Source organism: Opisthorchis viverrini, assembly GCF_000715545.1.
Source record: "Opisthorchis viverrini unplaced genomic scaffold opera_v5_102, whole genome shotgun sequence".
Lineage (NCBI taxonomy): Eukaryota > Metazoa > Platyhelminthes > Trematoda > Opisthorchiida > Opisthorchiidae > Opisthorchis > Opisthorchis viverrini.
Genome location: NW_008751761.1, coordinates 892,124 through 908,965, shown reverse-complemented (window position 1 = coordinate 908,965; position 16,842 = coordinate 892,124). Strand labels below are relative to the sequence as shown.

Below are 16,842 nucleotides of genomic sequence, written 5' to 3'. Positions count from 1 at the left end.
CAATTAATGGCATGTAGCTAGTCACTTACATAATCCAAATCACGAAACGGGATATTGGGTCAGTGAACCAGCAACTGAAATTAATTTTAGAAATACCGTCCTAAATGAGCGGCTGACGTACGTAGAACGATGCAAAAACAAAGTTATTCTACGCCAAATTCCATGTTGGAACCAGTCGAAAAATTCACCGATCACAGTTTACCTTGGTTTTTTGTCACTTGATGATTACATTTTATGGTGGCACGCAAGCGAACTGCCCTTGATCAACCTACGCATGCACGTTAATGTTACATCGGCAAAGGCAACGACTGCCCGCAGGAACACGATTTATGCCGACAGACTTAATGTATCTTCAGTTGAACACCGCCAATCACGTTGACCTCTAAAATTAGTCATCTACAGGAAAATGAGACTCACAAAATGGCCTGTTGCGGTTATCTTTCACCGCAGTTTGTCCTACATTGATTATGATGTTTCATACGTCTAGGTTTATTCCTACTGCACTATCCGTGTGGCGGTGTATACTACTGATGAAACAGAAGAGTAGAATTTAGTCGAGTGATAAAGCGGTATCCTTGCGTCTGATGGAATGTTGAAACCGAAATAATTGAACCGTCATGCAGTGTTGATTCGTCAGTGTTTTGTATTCATACAACAGTCAGGAGACTTTGAAGAACGTTGGGGATGTTGACTTTTCAAAACCGCTTTGCGAATGTGGCTCTTACTTTCGTTTCAAGTAGTTTGTAACCGTTTGGTTGACTTTGGTCAACAAATGACTCCGTACTCAAACAATCTTCTCCCTTCATCCGTACAGATGAAGTGCAGGTTAGTCAATGCACGTGTAACAAAGTTGGTGCTCTGTCCGAGTTCTGTGATCACAGGGGTCGATGTCGATGTAAGTGGTATGTTCAAGGCGACAAATGTGATCAGTGTGTTGCCGGCTACTGGGGCCTACAGAATGGACACGAGTGTATCGGTGAGTTATTTGCTGTCCCCTTTAACCTCCGATCTATCAAATTACCCATACATTTCAAAATATCCGTGTTGCTAACCCCCTGTGTGAGCTTACATTTATGTCAGAATCCCATCCACGAAATCAGGTGCTACAAATTGACTGTGTTTATCCCTGATGGTACCTTAATAGTGTATTCTAATACCAAGTACTGTGTTTATCCCTGATGGTACCTTAATAGTGTATTCTAATAGTCAACCAAGTTTGCAAAATTGAACAGTTCTCCGTAGAATTTTCCTAAATTCAGGGGTTGTAGACATCTGTCCAACAAGGTACGAAACTCACAGTCGTATTCCTTACTCCTTAGGCATTCTAGGACCTGGAAAATATGAGTTTCAAAGGTGAAGCTGAAAACCAGTTGGCTGCGGAATGCTTAAAGTGATGCATTACTTTGCAAGCATTCGAGACTGCGTGTATTTGTTTTAACTTCGTAAACCAGATAAGCTGACAGCTCCAATTCTAAATAGATCAACGCTAAATATTTTTTAAAAGTCCAGACAGTGAATAAATCTCAACGACCTTGTGATGTGTCACACAAATGACGCCTAGATGAGACAATGGAATTTTCCTACAGAAAAACCGGGTACTTTTACAGAACATAAAACGGGAAGGACTCCGGGTCCCACTAACATAGATGCCTTTAGCAGGAATAGCAGGTGGTGATCTTCAGAATAAGATGAAGCGTTTTGAATTGATTTTTTCACATAGACTATAATCTCTTGTCACCTCCATAAGAAAGGGCGATGCCGAGCGTTGGCTTGTGTCCGTACCGTTGTTTTTGTCAGTCGCACCATCTCCACCGTCGCCATGTTGCTCGTCTTGATTGACGAGAACATCCAGGCTTCCGTCTTTGACTCCAAAGTTATGCACTGATGAGTTTGTTCTCCTATTTTCTAGCCAAAAGCATGAGATACGCAGCAAGTGTCCGTGTACACCAATCTTGAATCTTGGTGGGTTGTAGGAAGAATAGTGTTGGTAACACGAAGTAACAATGGAACAACTGAGATAGCTAACAAGAGTTCAACCCTATTCCGATTAAATTATTTCCCCATTTTGGGCAACAATTTCCGTGATGGTACCGGTGCTGGAAAAGTTGACATCAAATCTCCAGACGAATTTGTTTAGATTGATTGAGCACAATCAAGGTGCGAAAAATTTGTTTGAAAATTTGACTACTCGTGTATAATCAAGTAGGTAGTATAAATTCCATGATCCTTACTGAGAGACTTGGATCATCAAGTATGCCCAACCTAGCAAAATCATTATCAAAACCGTTATTTTTCGCCACTCGGTTGTAAATGGACTCCCGTTCTAGCTGCTCACTCCTAGAGGTTTCGTGTTACACCCGTTTCCACAACTTCTGCAGCCTGCTCCTGTCATCCCGATGGTTCTGTGAGCACCAACTGCGACCAAACAAGTGGACAGTGCGACTGTCGCCCAGGTGTGGTCGGTCGACAGTGCTCCATTTGTCCAGATGGCGGATACGTAACAAAGTCCGGATGTAATGTGGAAAATGTGACTTCAGGTTAGTAGTACGCTCACCAAATACAAATCGAATTTTTCTCCCCATATTCTTCTCAAATTCTCTGGCAAGCTTCCAGTTTGTTTATAATTCTAATACTTATCATGAAAAATTATTTAGGTATTTTTATGCAAAAACACCTGTGTGACATCGAGATGACTAGGTAACTTAAAAGACGTCGTACGCCTAAGAATTAAAACACTTTATGGACACCGTGTACATCTTTGTGAATCTTGGCCTACCTTAACAAAGACAAAAACGCTTTCATCGCTTCCCACTACCGCTCATATGCTTGTTCGCTTACCGAGAAAGATTAAGCTAGTTATTTGTATCAAGTTGACTCAATAAGTCCTTCGCTGATCTAGCCAATAAACTATTTTGATTGTAATTGCAAATTGCTGTCCACCATGAGAGCCTCTCCAACCTTCCAGCTCGTTTTTCATGCGCAATGTCTGAACGGCAACAATGATGGATGGACCAAACATGCTTGTAGCATGAATACATACCAAAATTTGGAACAATATGGACTTTTGAGATAGGATATCGGATGTTCTAATCAAAATGACAACCGCCCTATTTGCGAAGCCATATTTAGCAATATTCATCTATACTTCTTCATGGGTTTTGGGTTTGGCTAAAAGGAGCTTCGTTCAAAGTCTGGCTCTCAACGAACAATGGGCCGCCGATCGGCTTATACAGCTACGCTCGCTGTCTAACGGTTCTTCGTAACTCGAGGCGATATCTTCTACTCGCAGTGGGCTGGCTCTGATGAATGGCCATCTGACAATTAATAATCCGAGTTCCGCTCTTATTGGAGTTCATCAGTAGTGCATATCCCAAGGCCGTGCAGGGATTTGAGCTTCGGACATCTGACATGAGAGCTACTACTCCACCAATGCACCTTGGACGCTTCTGCGTTATCACGCTTGCCTCGCACGCCTCTGGATATGCGCTGCTGGTGTGCTCTAATGAGGGCGAAACTCCAGTCCAGAGCTTCCCTTTGGTGTGGGGTCCCCGGACTAATTACACCAGAACAGGAGGAACAAAATATTTATCCCGCAACACTTCACAAATGAAATTACTAGTTCGTTGGTGTAGTGTTTTATAGATGATTACGATTACCGTTCCTTAGCACCAAAACATCCTGGGGCCAAAACTGTCTTTGACTGCCCTCATTTATGCAATGAGATCAAATCGAATTCTATCTGGTAATTTAACGCCTTCCCTAACGCCGAATAACGGATGCTTGCTACGGCCCAAGCAAACTGTAGAACGAGTCCTGTGTAGGCACATCAACAGACAATAACTCCAAAAGGAAAACAGATTTAACAGTTCACCGGTTTGACGAAGGAATTCCTCACAGGTAATTGTAATGATTACATCGAAAATAGGATGCGTGTTTACGATGTGAGGGGGAGTTTGAGCCATGTTGCGTACCAAAAAGCTGTTCCTATCCGGATTCGAAATGCCGCGCCAGAGATGCGTTGAGATCGATTTTGTTATATCTGATGATTCGTCAATCTGTGGTATCTGCTGCTGACCTGCTCCAGTGCCTAATGCCGGAGAAAAAAGACTCACAGAAGGGAATACAACCGCTATAATCCGGACAAAACGAGTGCGAGGTTTACTAATGGAAAGAAATCCCAGTATTTCTACTTACTTTAGTTTAAAAAATGTGGAGTGAATACTTACTTCCAGGTGATTGAATGTCCACCCGTCAGTATCTTGCCCTCAACAATAGCAATCTTCAATTTTTAAAGAGACAATGCACCTGCATCGGACTGACTTCGGCAGTCGAAAACATTCATTCATTGGCTCTATTGCAAAACACACTGTGATATTTCGTTCTGCATGAGACTGGCACCACCTTGTGGTAATTACAGCTAAATCGCATGTTTTTCAAGAGTTGGAACCAGTTGATCCCGTCTCTTGAAGTAAGTGTCTTCGTCGACATGGTCTTGGGTTAAAATCCCATGGAGCGGACGTCAACTCTAGAGATACCACTGGAGCTGTCGATCGGGAAAGCACTTCTGATAAAATAAACCAGAAAAATTTCATTGAATTAAACGCCGAAATATGTCCAATGATGTTAATAGGCAAAGGCTTAAACTGGGGCCACAGGAAGACGGATTCGCTGCCGTTGTGGCTGGACATCCACGATGGTATCCTACCTGCGGAAAATCGCATCAGGCTAAATTCTGGGATGAGGCCCCATTTTGGCTTGGCAATTCAGCGCGAAGAACAACTCTGATTGCGAGCGGCAAAGTATTTTTTTACTTCCACACATTGCGATAACCGCGTAAACTGCCTTGTGCGACTGTGCGGATCACAGGACAAACCTGAGGCATAAAATTGTAACAGGTTGATGCTACTTTCACATATTTAAGTAGTTTGAGTGTTTTCTGTGTAGGTCGACCGTCCATATGCTCACTACCGGTTTCACGCTCTTTTTGGGTCAGCCAGCACGTTACACGTTATGGTGAAGTATATCAGTGCGATAGTAAGAAGTATTCCAACCGCAGCAATTTCATCATGCATATTAGCTCTCCTCGCTCTACACAATCGGTCTCCACTTTCCCGTTGCACACAGGTCATCGCGCTACCGAGAATCCCTCAGTGAAAGCAGAAGCCAAATCAAAATCAGACAATAACACGTCACCACCGGACAGCCCGCAGACTAACGAGATCATTACCGGACGTCAGTTTAGTCCGGAAACCACGCTGCTAATACCGGCACCAAAATCATTTGAACAGCCAATCACAATCGAATTAGATGTGGTGCTTTCTGGTCAAGATGGGAACCTCCTACAGTATCGTATAGCTCCAACCGAACAAGAGCAAATGCTAGTTAAAAACTTGAGAGATCATCAATTTCGTCTCGGCATCTCCGGAGGACGTGTGGAATGTAGGTGAGTTCAGGTGTTGAGTTCACTTTTTCTTTTGGTTTTGATAGTGCCCCCGCATGATATTCACCTATTTTCATTTCATCGTTGTTTGATGCTGTCGTCAGAATGCTGCGGTCAATTCTTCAACCTTTTCAATGTATAGAAGCGTGATTTGTTTGCCTTCCCCGGGTGTCACTGGGTTGGTCGTACTGGGTTTCTTCAGTCAGTTTCTCAGGCATCCATATCCTTGAAAGTTCTTGAATGATCCCTTTTTCTTTTTAACCTTAAACTCCATAGCTATCCTGCGCAACTCAATCCGTTTGAAGAGTATCCGCATACGGCTCTGCTTTTGACAGCTTGAATGATTGCTGTCGTAGCTTGGATTATGGTCCACCTGCGTTGTCTTTCTGCAGACCTCAGTTTGTATATGTCCACTTGGCAATCTAATAAAGGGGTACTGTGTTGATTCTCAAATTTTTCCCAGAAGAAACTCAGCTGGTGAGACGGCTTGGTAAATGAAGTCCTGATATACACCTCAACTGGTAGCATAAAGCCTATCCCAACATGGGGGTGTTTCACTGCAATCAATCCATCTAACAGGACTTATCTGCAGCGTAGTGGGTCTTTGCAGTCTTTTCAAGGGTGTGAGTGACTGGGACAGTCTTGAGACCGCACACTACACACATTCGCCGAGTCATGATTATACTGAAAGTAGGTTCGCAGTATTCACAACTATCCAGAAACATTTCTGAGTGACAAGTACTCGTTTTTTTTCCAAAAGGATCATATCGAAACATTTAGCATCACTGTCCAAAGTAAACACCTCACAATCCCAAAACCCGTTACGTTGTCTGGGTAGAAGGGAAAATGTTCAGGTGATCAACCCACAAAATGCGTTGAGGTGGCTTAAGTAGTCAGAACATTGATGGGTGTTGATCTGGTTGCTCATACGATCCCATCCAACCGCACACGCTGGTGATGTGACCTCGAAGATCGTCGGAACTTTCATAAGCCAACTGCCAAGCTCGGAAACTTTTATAAGCCAACTACCAAGCTCGGCAAACGATCACGTGATCAGCAAACAGTTCTCCACTTGGGGTGTCAGTGACCGCGGGAATGAATTGCTCAGCATATAGTGAGCAATCCTCAACAAAGCAAGACGGGTCAGAATATGGACTCTGTGCTGATAACACATTGACAAACAACTTGGTAGAGTACTGTAATGGGCTTGGGTCATAGGTTTCAGGAAACTGAATTAAGACAGCTTCTGAGAGGGCTGCAGACAAGTTGGTTATTTCAATCTTTTAAGTCTAAAGAGAGCGGATGGTTTAGGTAACTTTATGGACTTTATAAGTGCATGGATAAACAGCTTTTACTAGTTTATATATTTTCGCCAGTATCACATCAAACCGTTCACACTTGATGCATAGACTGTGCAACTTTTGGAGAAGGTGGACGGTTGATTACCTAACCCTAGATAAGACCAACAAAGCAGTCAGTGGGTTCGAATCTCGACCTTTCGGTTAAGAGCTACATTTCCTCAGATTTTAGGCTATTGGGCATCGGATAAACAAGCTAAATGCAGCTGATGAGATCGTTGAGGTCGATTGCTTGTCAACAGGGGATAGTATGCGCTTAAAAATCACCTTTTATGCGAATCTTACGCTGTAATTGAGACAGCGTTTGGTGTCAATGTATCCAAAGAACGCAAGCGTAGAACGCAAAGTTTGCAGTGAATCTGAGCGTGCATTAGGTTCAAACAAACTCAGGTACACCGCTGCTCAGTTTGAACTGACGTGCTCAGAGCTAGGCTGAAGAAACCGATTCAGTAGCGAACTAGCCATAAAAATGATAATTCATTTCCAAGACTCTGTCGTGCACAATTATTGTGCCCGCTCATTGTCACAAATAGAGTAGCGAACTAGCCATAAAAATGATAATTCATTTCCAAGACTCTGTCGTGCACAATTATTGTGCCCGCTCATTGTCACAAATAGACCACGGGTCCCTCTTACCCCCCCCCCCCGTGTTCCATGGGGTGAATGCGCTGAACCACACCCCTATGAGGGACAGGTGGGATCATAGAGTCAACTGATTGTTGTCTCACAGGATAGCATTCAGACTCCCTGTGGAACTGTGGCGCAGAGTTCGATAACTGGTTAGGACATTTATTCACTACGCAAGAGGGTCATCTGCTCCGCAGGGTACATTTTGCCCAGCTTTGTGCTGATTGGAAGGAACCGAGAACAGGGACATTCTGTGACCTGGGAAGGAAGTATGGAGACGCAAACCGTCAACTACTGCCATCTGCTTGACCAAGGACCCCGGGACACAAGTCATCACTGTTAAAAACACCGGCAGAAATGGCCCAGTCGCACAGCCAATGGCATTTGTGTATCAAAGCCATCGCCTTCAATGGACACCTTCCAAGTTTCCAGAACTAAGCGTTCATTCTAACGCCTCCAATTCTTCGCTGTATCTCTCACGTTGTCCCGTTTTTTGGCAGCCGAATCTGTAGCGGCTGTAACCAACCTACACTTAACACGTGGCTTATGGCTGTTAAACTGAACCAATAGCGACAGGAAACCAAGGTCGCAACAGTGAGTCAGCGTAAACACTCCCCGGCTAACATTAGTTGAAGTTGGTTCTATACTTTGCTCCATACGGTCTCCTGCTGTGAATTCACGTCACGAAACAAAGTTCCATACATCCTTAGTTTTCTCTCAAACTGTGCTTGCAAAATGTTCTTTATTCTATACATTATTTGTGTATTTGTGGCGAAGTGCATGAGGTTTTTTATAAGGCACTGGCCGTCATTGGTTGGACAGGAAAGGTCGCAGTGGCCCAAACTTAGGTGAATATCCGATCGGGAATGTGTTGCGTATCGCAATTTGTGCGAAAAAGTATTTCAGGATCGGAAATATCAGTCACTACAACATCATTGGAGGCGTAGAGTGCTTCACCTGCTATGCTTTAAAGCTCCATATCTCCGTCGTTTGGTCAGCACCGCAGGAATTTATTTCCAAGTTGTTACTCAGAAATCCCTTCAAACAATGCACATATCCAACATCACATACCTAGATGCCCAAAAACTCTCTTCGAAAATTGCGTGGAAGCTTCTAGAAGCTACCTTTTGGGGAGCCAATCCAGTTGTCTTAGTTTACTTTTTCTTTCGGATTTAAATATACCGCAACTTATAGTGTATAATTGTGATTTTGGTCGTAAGTTCTGGTTTTTACTTCTCAGAAAATGGATTGAGTTGCTCACTAGCCTGATAATTGGCTGGTAAGATAGTTTAGGGTTTTCAATCTCCCTTGGCCTCGCATTTAATACGCACTCACAGAAATCTTCATCTATCGAAAGACTGAGGTGGACTGACAAAAACGCTCGACAGGTTGTTCGTTTATTTAGACTTGACCTCGCATACAACTGTCACGCGATAGGCAGCTTCCGCCTTAGATTTGAGTAGTTGTAAACTCATATTACGCATATTCCTCAAGACAGGATCTACTCCAAGAACTGTATCCCGAGTAGACATAGGCCCTACAATTTCAGGAGAGGAGCACACGTTAAAACAACCTCGGCTTGGAAGATTGGTGATTGCAGCCTTTCCGCATTAACTCGGTTCATGAGCCAGGGTAGCGTAATGGGGTCCGTTTTCCATCCCACACTTTCAGAGGTCAAAAGTTTGTATGGAGCGAATCATAACATGTAGGCGCAAAATGGAAGTCTACAGTCAAAACAAATACTGCATAAGTATACGCCCACTTGTCCGGATATCCTGTAGGATAATACAACCAACAACCTTTTCCGGTGGTTAGCATACTGTGAAAATCTGTAATCGATCCCTTGGCTTCCCGCTTTACCCACTATAGTTATCAAAAGGCACGGTAGCTCTACACAGCCCTTTATGGAGACAATGGAACATTATTACAACTGCATTTATAGGGTAGTCACAGAGTGTTCCACAAGGTCGTAATAGAATCTCTGTGAGGGGTGAGAAGCGTCGAGTCAAAGATGCTCGATCCGGATTGGCTGGCATTCTGACCAATCAGGGTATGGCTTCGTTTGGTCCGTGCCCTGCACGTGACACATCCGTCCAAATGATGTGATGTTCGGTTATTAGGGACGGCTGACCTCCGGACAGGACTACGGACGACGGATTCCCTCGAAGAATCATTTTTATTCTGGAGGGTCTATCTTGAAGATGGGGGTTATTGTGGAAGAGTACTATGCCAACTCCATCGCTAAAATAATAGATATACGAAAATTGGCAACATTAGAAACATTGAGAATGCGGGCGGACATAATAAAGAACTGGAGAAACATCAATGTATATATATGTGCCTCAAGATTATTAAATTTATGTTTTTCAGTGGTTGAGTTACAACCGATAACATCTTCATCGGACTAATCGTTCTATTCCCCCAATTGACCCATACATGTACAAAAGTGAAGCTGAAGTTGTCGTCCTCGCTCTTCTGTGTAGCAAATGTAATTCCCAACAACTATTTTCACATAACGCTTCGTTTTGCCTCCAAACAGCTACCTGAATGGTCGCATACCAGACCGGCTGTATGTGGTTCAAGCCCCGGAGACGATACGCCCTAATACGCTTCACCAAATACGTGTGGGCGTGATTAATAACAAGCCGTGGCTTCAGTTGGACGGTGTACAAACCACCCTGGTAACGGAAGCGCCCATACTCCAGCACCCTACAGCAGAAAATATCACCCAACCGGTAGGAGGCTACAAGACTATCGTTATTGGTCGACCCTTGTTTCCTGCGATTCAGCGGTGAGTAAAGCAGTTGACTTGTGCTTTTATTTCGTTGGCTTTCAACTGACTGAAAGAATTTCGACCGTTTAAAATCATTCCACATGTTGTCCGAAAGGGTGCGGAGCCGTTGTTTAGTTAGTATGTATGATTCTCCTCGGAGTGATTCTCAAACATTTTGCCATACGGTTGACACTCGAAACCATTGGTCAAAAGGTCACGTGTATAAACTCAATACACTAATCATAAGGTTGCTGAAAACTCTTCGACAACCAACGACCGATTTCGCCCTTCTTGGGGCTCATCAGGTAGCCCAATCCCCGAGTTTCCGTCAACCTTACGTTCTACTTGAATCCATATTGGACTGATTTCAACAAATACACTCATTTGCAAACCAATTTGATTTGGCAGGAGGCTCACCTGGAACCCAGCTGAATCTCTCGTTTATGAAGTTTTTAAGCATATACATACCATACAACCCCTGTGAATTGTGTCCAGGCGTACTCGACAAGAAGGATGACAAAGTTCTCATGTATGGCCTTCATACGATCCTACCGCATCTTCTGTGTTATTTAGTTATTGATTGTTTTCTGAGCTGGTCTCAACATCATCACAGTCCTCATTTATATTGAACAGGACTTGGCCTCCACCCAGCGCAAAAGAAAACGATGGTTTCGGTGGATGCCTGCTTCGTGTAAATTTGATCGCCGGTTCAAACAAACAACCTCAACGAATCGATTTACTCAGTGGTGCTGGTACCGAGTTGGCATGGATTGGGATGAAACGAGTGAGCTCTGGTCTATCCGAAGCACCACTATGTAGTGCCAATGAGGAATTCAGTTCCCCACCTGCAGTGGTACACGAGGATGATCGCACCAAATCAATCCAGTCAGATGGGAGTACGGTGGAACAGTCTCAAGCACCGGCTACAATATGTACACGGGGGCAATCATGTCAAAACGGAGGTATTTGCGTCTCCACTCGTCCAAACGAGTACGACTGCATCTGCCAGCCTGGATGGCAGGGCCAACGATGTGAACAAGGTAAAAAAAAAGGAACTGGAATAACCATATGTACTCTTATATTGATCGAAAATAAGTTTACGCTTTATCAGTAAAGTTTTAAGCATCATTGAATGGTTGAAACCCCCGATTGGTGGGATAGAGACGCATTTATTTTGGTTGAATGCGCCAAGATCAGTCAAGATGTCTCATCAATAACTGACCCTAAACCACGGCTGGACTTTCATGAAGTAGGTAGCCTAATTGCGTACAGTTAAAACCTCCTGTTTAAAACCGGTACCATTAGTTCTCATTTGTTTCCACTCCGCATTGTCTAACATCGCTGTAGGAGCTCGTTAAATCCATGTTTGATACAAGGTCAATCCTAGTATGAACCGCTGCATAAATATGTGTGGTGTACTTTAGGCCAGGGCGATAACAGATTTGCCTACTGCCTTCATATTTGTCTGTTGCTGAGGGTGGTAGGTTCGAAAAAAGTCAAATTCAGGCAGATCAAGACAAAACAATCCTTAAGCCACCATATGAAGTGAAAAACACGTTACTCCTTGTCAGTAGTTCAGATTTAAAATAAGCACAAATGAATCGGTATAAACAGCATTTTTATGGAACTCTCGGGACACTTTCTCTCCTCAACAGCCCACGTGCAGGTATAGAAATCGCTATTTCCGCCTATCAAAAGTATCAAAGGATTCCTGCAAGATTAACATGACTGCCACGAAGGATCCAGTCGTGAAAGGTTCTTGACAAACTCGAATCTTCCAGGAATAAAGCCTTGAAGTGACATGGCTTATGATATGTACACAAAACATTATTCATAAGGTCGCTGTTGCTCCTTGGAAGAAGCAAATGTATTTCTGGTCATACTCTCCTGGCTCTTCTCACTACCGTCACTGTTTACAAAACCAATCTAGAAATACACTACACAGTCGTTCACCTGTTCCTTCTCATTACCACGCTACTTTGAATGAGAATTCCGAGTTTCGAACACAAATGACGTAGCTACCAATGGTTCACATCTCGATTATGTCCATAAGAAATGGCCGTTAAACTTTAACAGCTCTACGGTTCCTAACTGGCAAACCACACGAAGGAAGCATGGCAGATTAGCTTTTTCGAGTTACCCCAGCCTAGGCAAGAGCAGTCGAGATGCTGGTTCGAACCACGGGTCTTTCGGTTATTCAGTCTGTAACTTAATCACTAAGCTATCCTATCTAGAACATGGATAAGATAACCCGTTCTCGAAAATACTTTCATCTATTCCTACAAAATTACTCACTTTTTCTCGAGCATTTCGACTTTCCAACTGTTTCTCAGATTCGCTAATGAGTAATTTACAATCATAAATAGTCAAGTTTGGACTTGACTAAGTCGTCAACCAGTAGATTGACTTAGTGCTGACACTTTTAAGCTCTTGTTCACTGAGGCGCATGTGTAATGAGTCACACTGCTAATTTGGCGATGAGCAGCATTCCTAGGAGCTCAGCTGGTAATCGATGCCGTTTGTGAGTTTGTTAGTTCGAGTCCACCTTTCCTTCGTCTTGTGCACTTGGTATGATCGTTCACAGATACTTCAGACGAGTACTCCACTTTGAAATAGATGATAGTAAACAGTTTGTCGGAGTTTCACTAGGTGAACGCTGGACACATTCACCAGAGAGAAACATCAGTGTTGACAGTGATGTTCCATTGCCGTAAATCGCCTACAGTGCCTAACTGCCTCCTGTCCAATGGAAGCAGGAGGACTTACATAATTTCAGGTTTCCCAAGCATAGAATGAAGCAATCAAGATGCTGAGGTTCAGTTCAAACCATAAGCCTTCCGGCTTGTAGGTTCACGACTTAACCACCGAGCTGTGTGAAGCCGTAGCACTTATCCGGTTGTGAAACAATCCAGTCAGATGAAGATTACATCTTTGTTTTGAGAGTGAAATCTTGCACTTGCCTGTGTCTCATTCCCACCCCACAGTGGTGACCGTCATTCCTCAGTTTGGCGGTAATAGTTTCATCCGACTACCAGGACCAAAGGGACCACAAGCAATGAACGGGAAAAAGTTGCGCATTGGACTTACATTTCTGGCGACACAAGTACCTGGTATGTGATGTCTTCAAGTGCATGTTCGGTCAAAATCGATTGTGTTGAGTCTGTCAGCTAACTCTTGTTGAATTCGTGGTAATATGTCGAAGTTTATATGGATAGAGGGTTCCGCTACTCATTATTGACCTGATTTTTTTCAGGACTACTCTTTTTCCTCCCGCCCAAAACGAGAATGGGTCCATTCCTAGGTGTCTATATTGATCCAAACGGTTACGTAGTTGTCGCTTGCCGAACTGAGTTGCGAGCACTGAATGCAAAGTTCCCGGATTCGGTTGGGAGATCAAGTGACACGGTGTTGTTGCAGTACAGAATCCCGCTGCAGCTCCGTCGATGGCACATGCTCACCATCGACAAACGCCCCAGAGCGATGAGCCTCAAAATCGACGAAAACCAGTCACAACGTATTCGACTGGTAAGTATGAATGAGTTCAATTTTCATCTTAGTCTAGCAAGAACCGTTTTCACACATTCTGTTATGCGACTACGATAAAAACGTTGGTGGCCATTGAACACTAAGTACGTAAGATGTTTGTACAGAGATATTTCAGTCCGGGGCTTGAGTTTCGCCTATATTAGAGCCCGTCAGCACTGCACAGGCTTGTTTGTGTCTAGGTTTGAACTTCAGACATCTGATGCGCGAGGAGAGTGTTACCACTATATCGACAGCGCAGGATGAATGTAGCTGGATTATCACGCCTGGACATGCAAACTTGTGCACACTTGAATGATGGAGTTTGGTCTGCCAACGCCTCAAAGGGTAACCAAGGAGGTGCCCTGATTGTGTCGACCCACTGACTCGTTTATCAAATGGCGCGACGGACGCTTGAAGCCTGCAGGACGCAAGCAGAAGACCCTTTTTAGCTAGACAGTTTCCTAGACAGTGAGCTAGCAAAAATCTTTGTTCGAAGGCTGTAATCGATCGATGATGAGGGAAGGGGGTTATCACCTTTGAATAGAAGGTAGAACCAGATCGGTTTATGTTGACCGGTTTCAGGTAATACTGCCCAGTTTTTTACTCGACGGAAAACCTTTCCCGAAAAAGTCAACTTTCGATAAACTTGCTTCGAAGATTGGCGTTTGTTCTGCTTCATTTTCATGGGGTCTGTAGAACTGGACTTAAATAGTTGAAATTGCATATAGTCTGCTTTCCATGTGAGTTTTTGTGAATGCCCGTGGAAAATAAGTCATTCAGTCTTTCCAAGAGAGGCTAATAAACCTTGTCGGGCAAGACTGCACTTTTGACACGAAAACATTGTCCGCCAAGGTGATTACGGCCGAATTTTGAGCAGAGTCGCTCAGAAAAGTATGTTTCATCTGGTCTGCATTTGTTGATTTTATGTGAGTTATTGCAGATTATGTGGACTTCGGTCGGTTTGAATCCAGCTCAATGCTCGGCCTGCTCAATCATGGGCGAAAGCCGCTACCAGCTCAGCTGATCTAAAACCGCTCTACACATTCCCACAAACTCTACGCCTTCTGTTCTCCCGTATTCTATTTCACTGCTTTGGCAGTCACTTTCTGTGTCACGAGTCATAGTTCCCAATCGAAAACAGGACTAGTAACAAGTTTTCTGACTAGACGTAATGCACTATTCATTAGGTCGCTGAAAACTCTTCGACAGTCCGCGACCGGTCCCGCCCTTCTCGTGGATAATCAGTTAGGCACAGTCTTCGGATTTCCATAGAATTTATGTTCTGCTTGAGCCAAAATTGTACGAAATCTGCAAAACACGTTCATCTACATACCAGTTCTGGATGTGACGTGAGACTCATCTGGAACATTGCTGTCGAAGAGTGTTCAGCAACCTTGGAAGTGGTGTATTAGGTCTTCACAATGTAATCCGATATCTCGAGTATCGTGCCCACTGGAACATGAGAGGGGCACATTCAGTTGATTAGAAAAATCGTAAAAGAGGGATTCAGCTGAGTTCCCAGTGAGTCACCTGTCAATAATAAATAGCCATGCAAATGAGTGCATTTCGCTAAGTTTATTGCAGAGCGATGACTTATCTGTTGATCCTAATTTCTTTCTCAACTTTAATCCATTGTATCACTAGGCACTTCTAAGGCATAACGGATCGGCTACCACTAATTGCCTTTGTCAGACGTGCCAAAAAGTTTTCAGCAACATCATGATCAGTGTTTTGTCAAGAAATAAACTTTCGTCGGGGGTTTTCACAACCGACTGAACACCGAGTTATAACACCCCTTCGGTGTATGACCGGTGTACCACCCTAAAGAAGCACGAGAGCTGAGATACTGTCAGACTGCGCTAGAATAGAAAGGACCAGTCGAGAAACCTGGGTCAGGTCTGAACCATGGACCTTCCAAAACTTTGTAAGTTCACGCCCAATCCACTGAACTACCTCAAACTGAGTCATCATCTGAGTCATCATCTGAGCTGGTGTATCTAGTCTGAGTGGAAGGCTATACGAATGTGTGTTTTGTTGTGGGTATGACTGTGCTATTCTCTCTGACAGATTTGATGAGATGATGACAGATTTGATGAGAACAGACAAACAGGAAACTCGAAGGCAAACTACGCCATAGTGAAAAACTGGACAAAAAGGAGGATCGCACGAGACACCAGAGAGAGAAGTGGTAAGATGCAATATTCACAATACGGCAACCGTCGAAAACTCAAAGCGCCGAATGGTGAATAGAAAGTTGAGCTTGGAAGTGGCAATCCTTTGGACAGCAGTTATAGATAAGTTGTAGGTGGTTGCGTGGATTCTAGAATTCGTGTTCACATCAATCGCGGGAGAATGGTCTTCCTGTGCAACTATTCTGGTGAGTTAATCGCACTGTTGAACAACTGCTCGTGACCGAACTGTCTGGTGTTTGGCTGCTAGCCAGGAGGAGGCGAGTTCAGATCTCCCTGGATCTTCGTGACATTCAAACCACTGAGGATCTCAAAAGGACTGAAATTGCTGCACAGTGATCTTCAGCTTCCGGTGTGGATTAACTTTACTCTTAGGGCGAAATCTTGTTTTCAGCTACGAACATTCAGGCGTTTTTTCTCTTTTCTAAAGTGGCTACTTTCAAACCCGGGACAAAGGTTGTTGCCCCGTCATGGATGGTGGAATTGGGCGGGTCCCGCTCTGTGCTTCGGCGCAATTCATTTTCCTTTACAGAATGTCACATCTTCATTGGTTCTCATTCGTCCTCTCCAACGAGTGTAGAGTGAACCGGCTTCGCGTTGTGAAAGGTACCAACTTATCACAGCTTCCACATGGATACTTACCCGTAAATCGTTTTACCGCTTGAAAACACTTTTTTCTGAGGAGAAACTCCATCAGAGTTTTTTTAGTTTGTCGGTTTTCCAGTTCTGCAGATTTTTTCCACATTAACTTATCTTTCAGGTCCCGGCGGCACTTCGACGATACTTGAAAAAGTGGCGCGGTCTCAGTGTAAGTTCATGTAACGCTTTCTTGGACCTATCAAAGCTGACTGATGAGCCGTTTTTTATAATATGAAACCATGGATGTCACGGATTTTCCAGCAACCTTATGAGTAGCACATTACAAATATA

At 43.8% G+C, this 16,842-nt stretch overlaps 1 protein-coding gene across 1 annotated transcript in view; it reads left to right on the top strand.

Moving 5' to 3' along the window:
• Positions 1 to 16,842, top strand: part of T265_05535 (hypothetical protein) — a gene marked incomplete at both ends in the record, with an annotated part of 143,346 nt that overhangs the window by 112,520 nt on the left and 13,984 nt on the right. The window contains 8 exons of the mRNA XM_009170569.1: positions 815 to 976; positions 2,379 to 2,537; positions 5,125 to 5,443; positions 9,965 to 10,216; positions 10,832 to 11,238; positions 13,183 to 13,308; positions 13,452 to 13,723; positions 16,673 to 16,720. Coding sequence (XP_009168833.1) covers positions 815 to 976; positions 2,379 to 2,537; positions 5,125 to 5,443; positions 9,965 to 10,216; positions 10,832 to 11,238; positions 13,183 to 13,308; positions 13,452 to 13,723; positions 16,673 to 16,720 — 1,745 coding nt within the window. The remainder of the gene's footprint in view (positions 1 to 814; positions 977 to 2,378; positions 2,538 to 5,124; positions 5,444 to 9,964; positions 10,217 to 10,831; positions 11,239 to 13,182; positions 13,309 to 13,451; positions 13,724 to 16,672; positions 16,721 to 16,842) is intronic.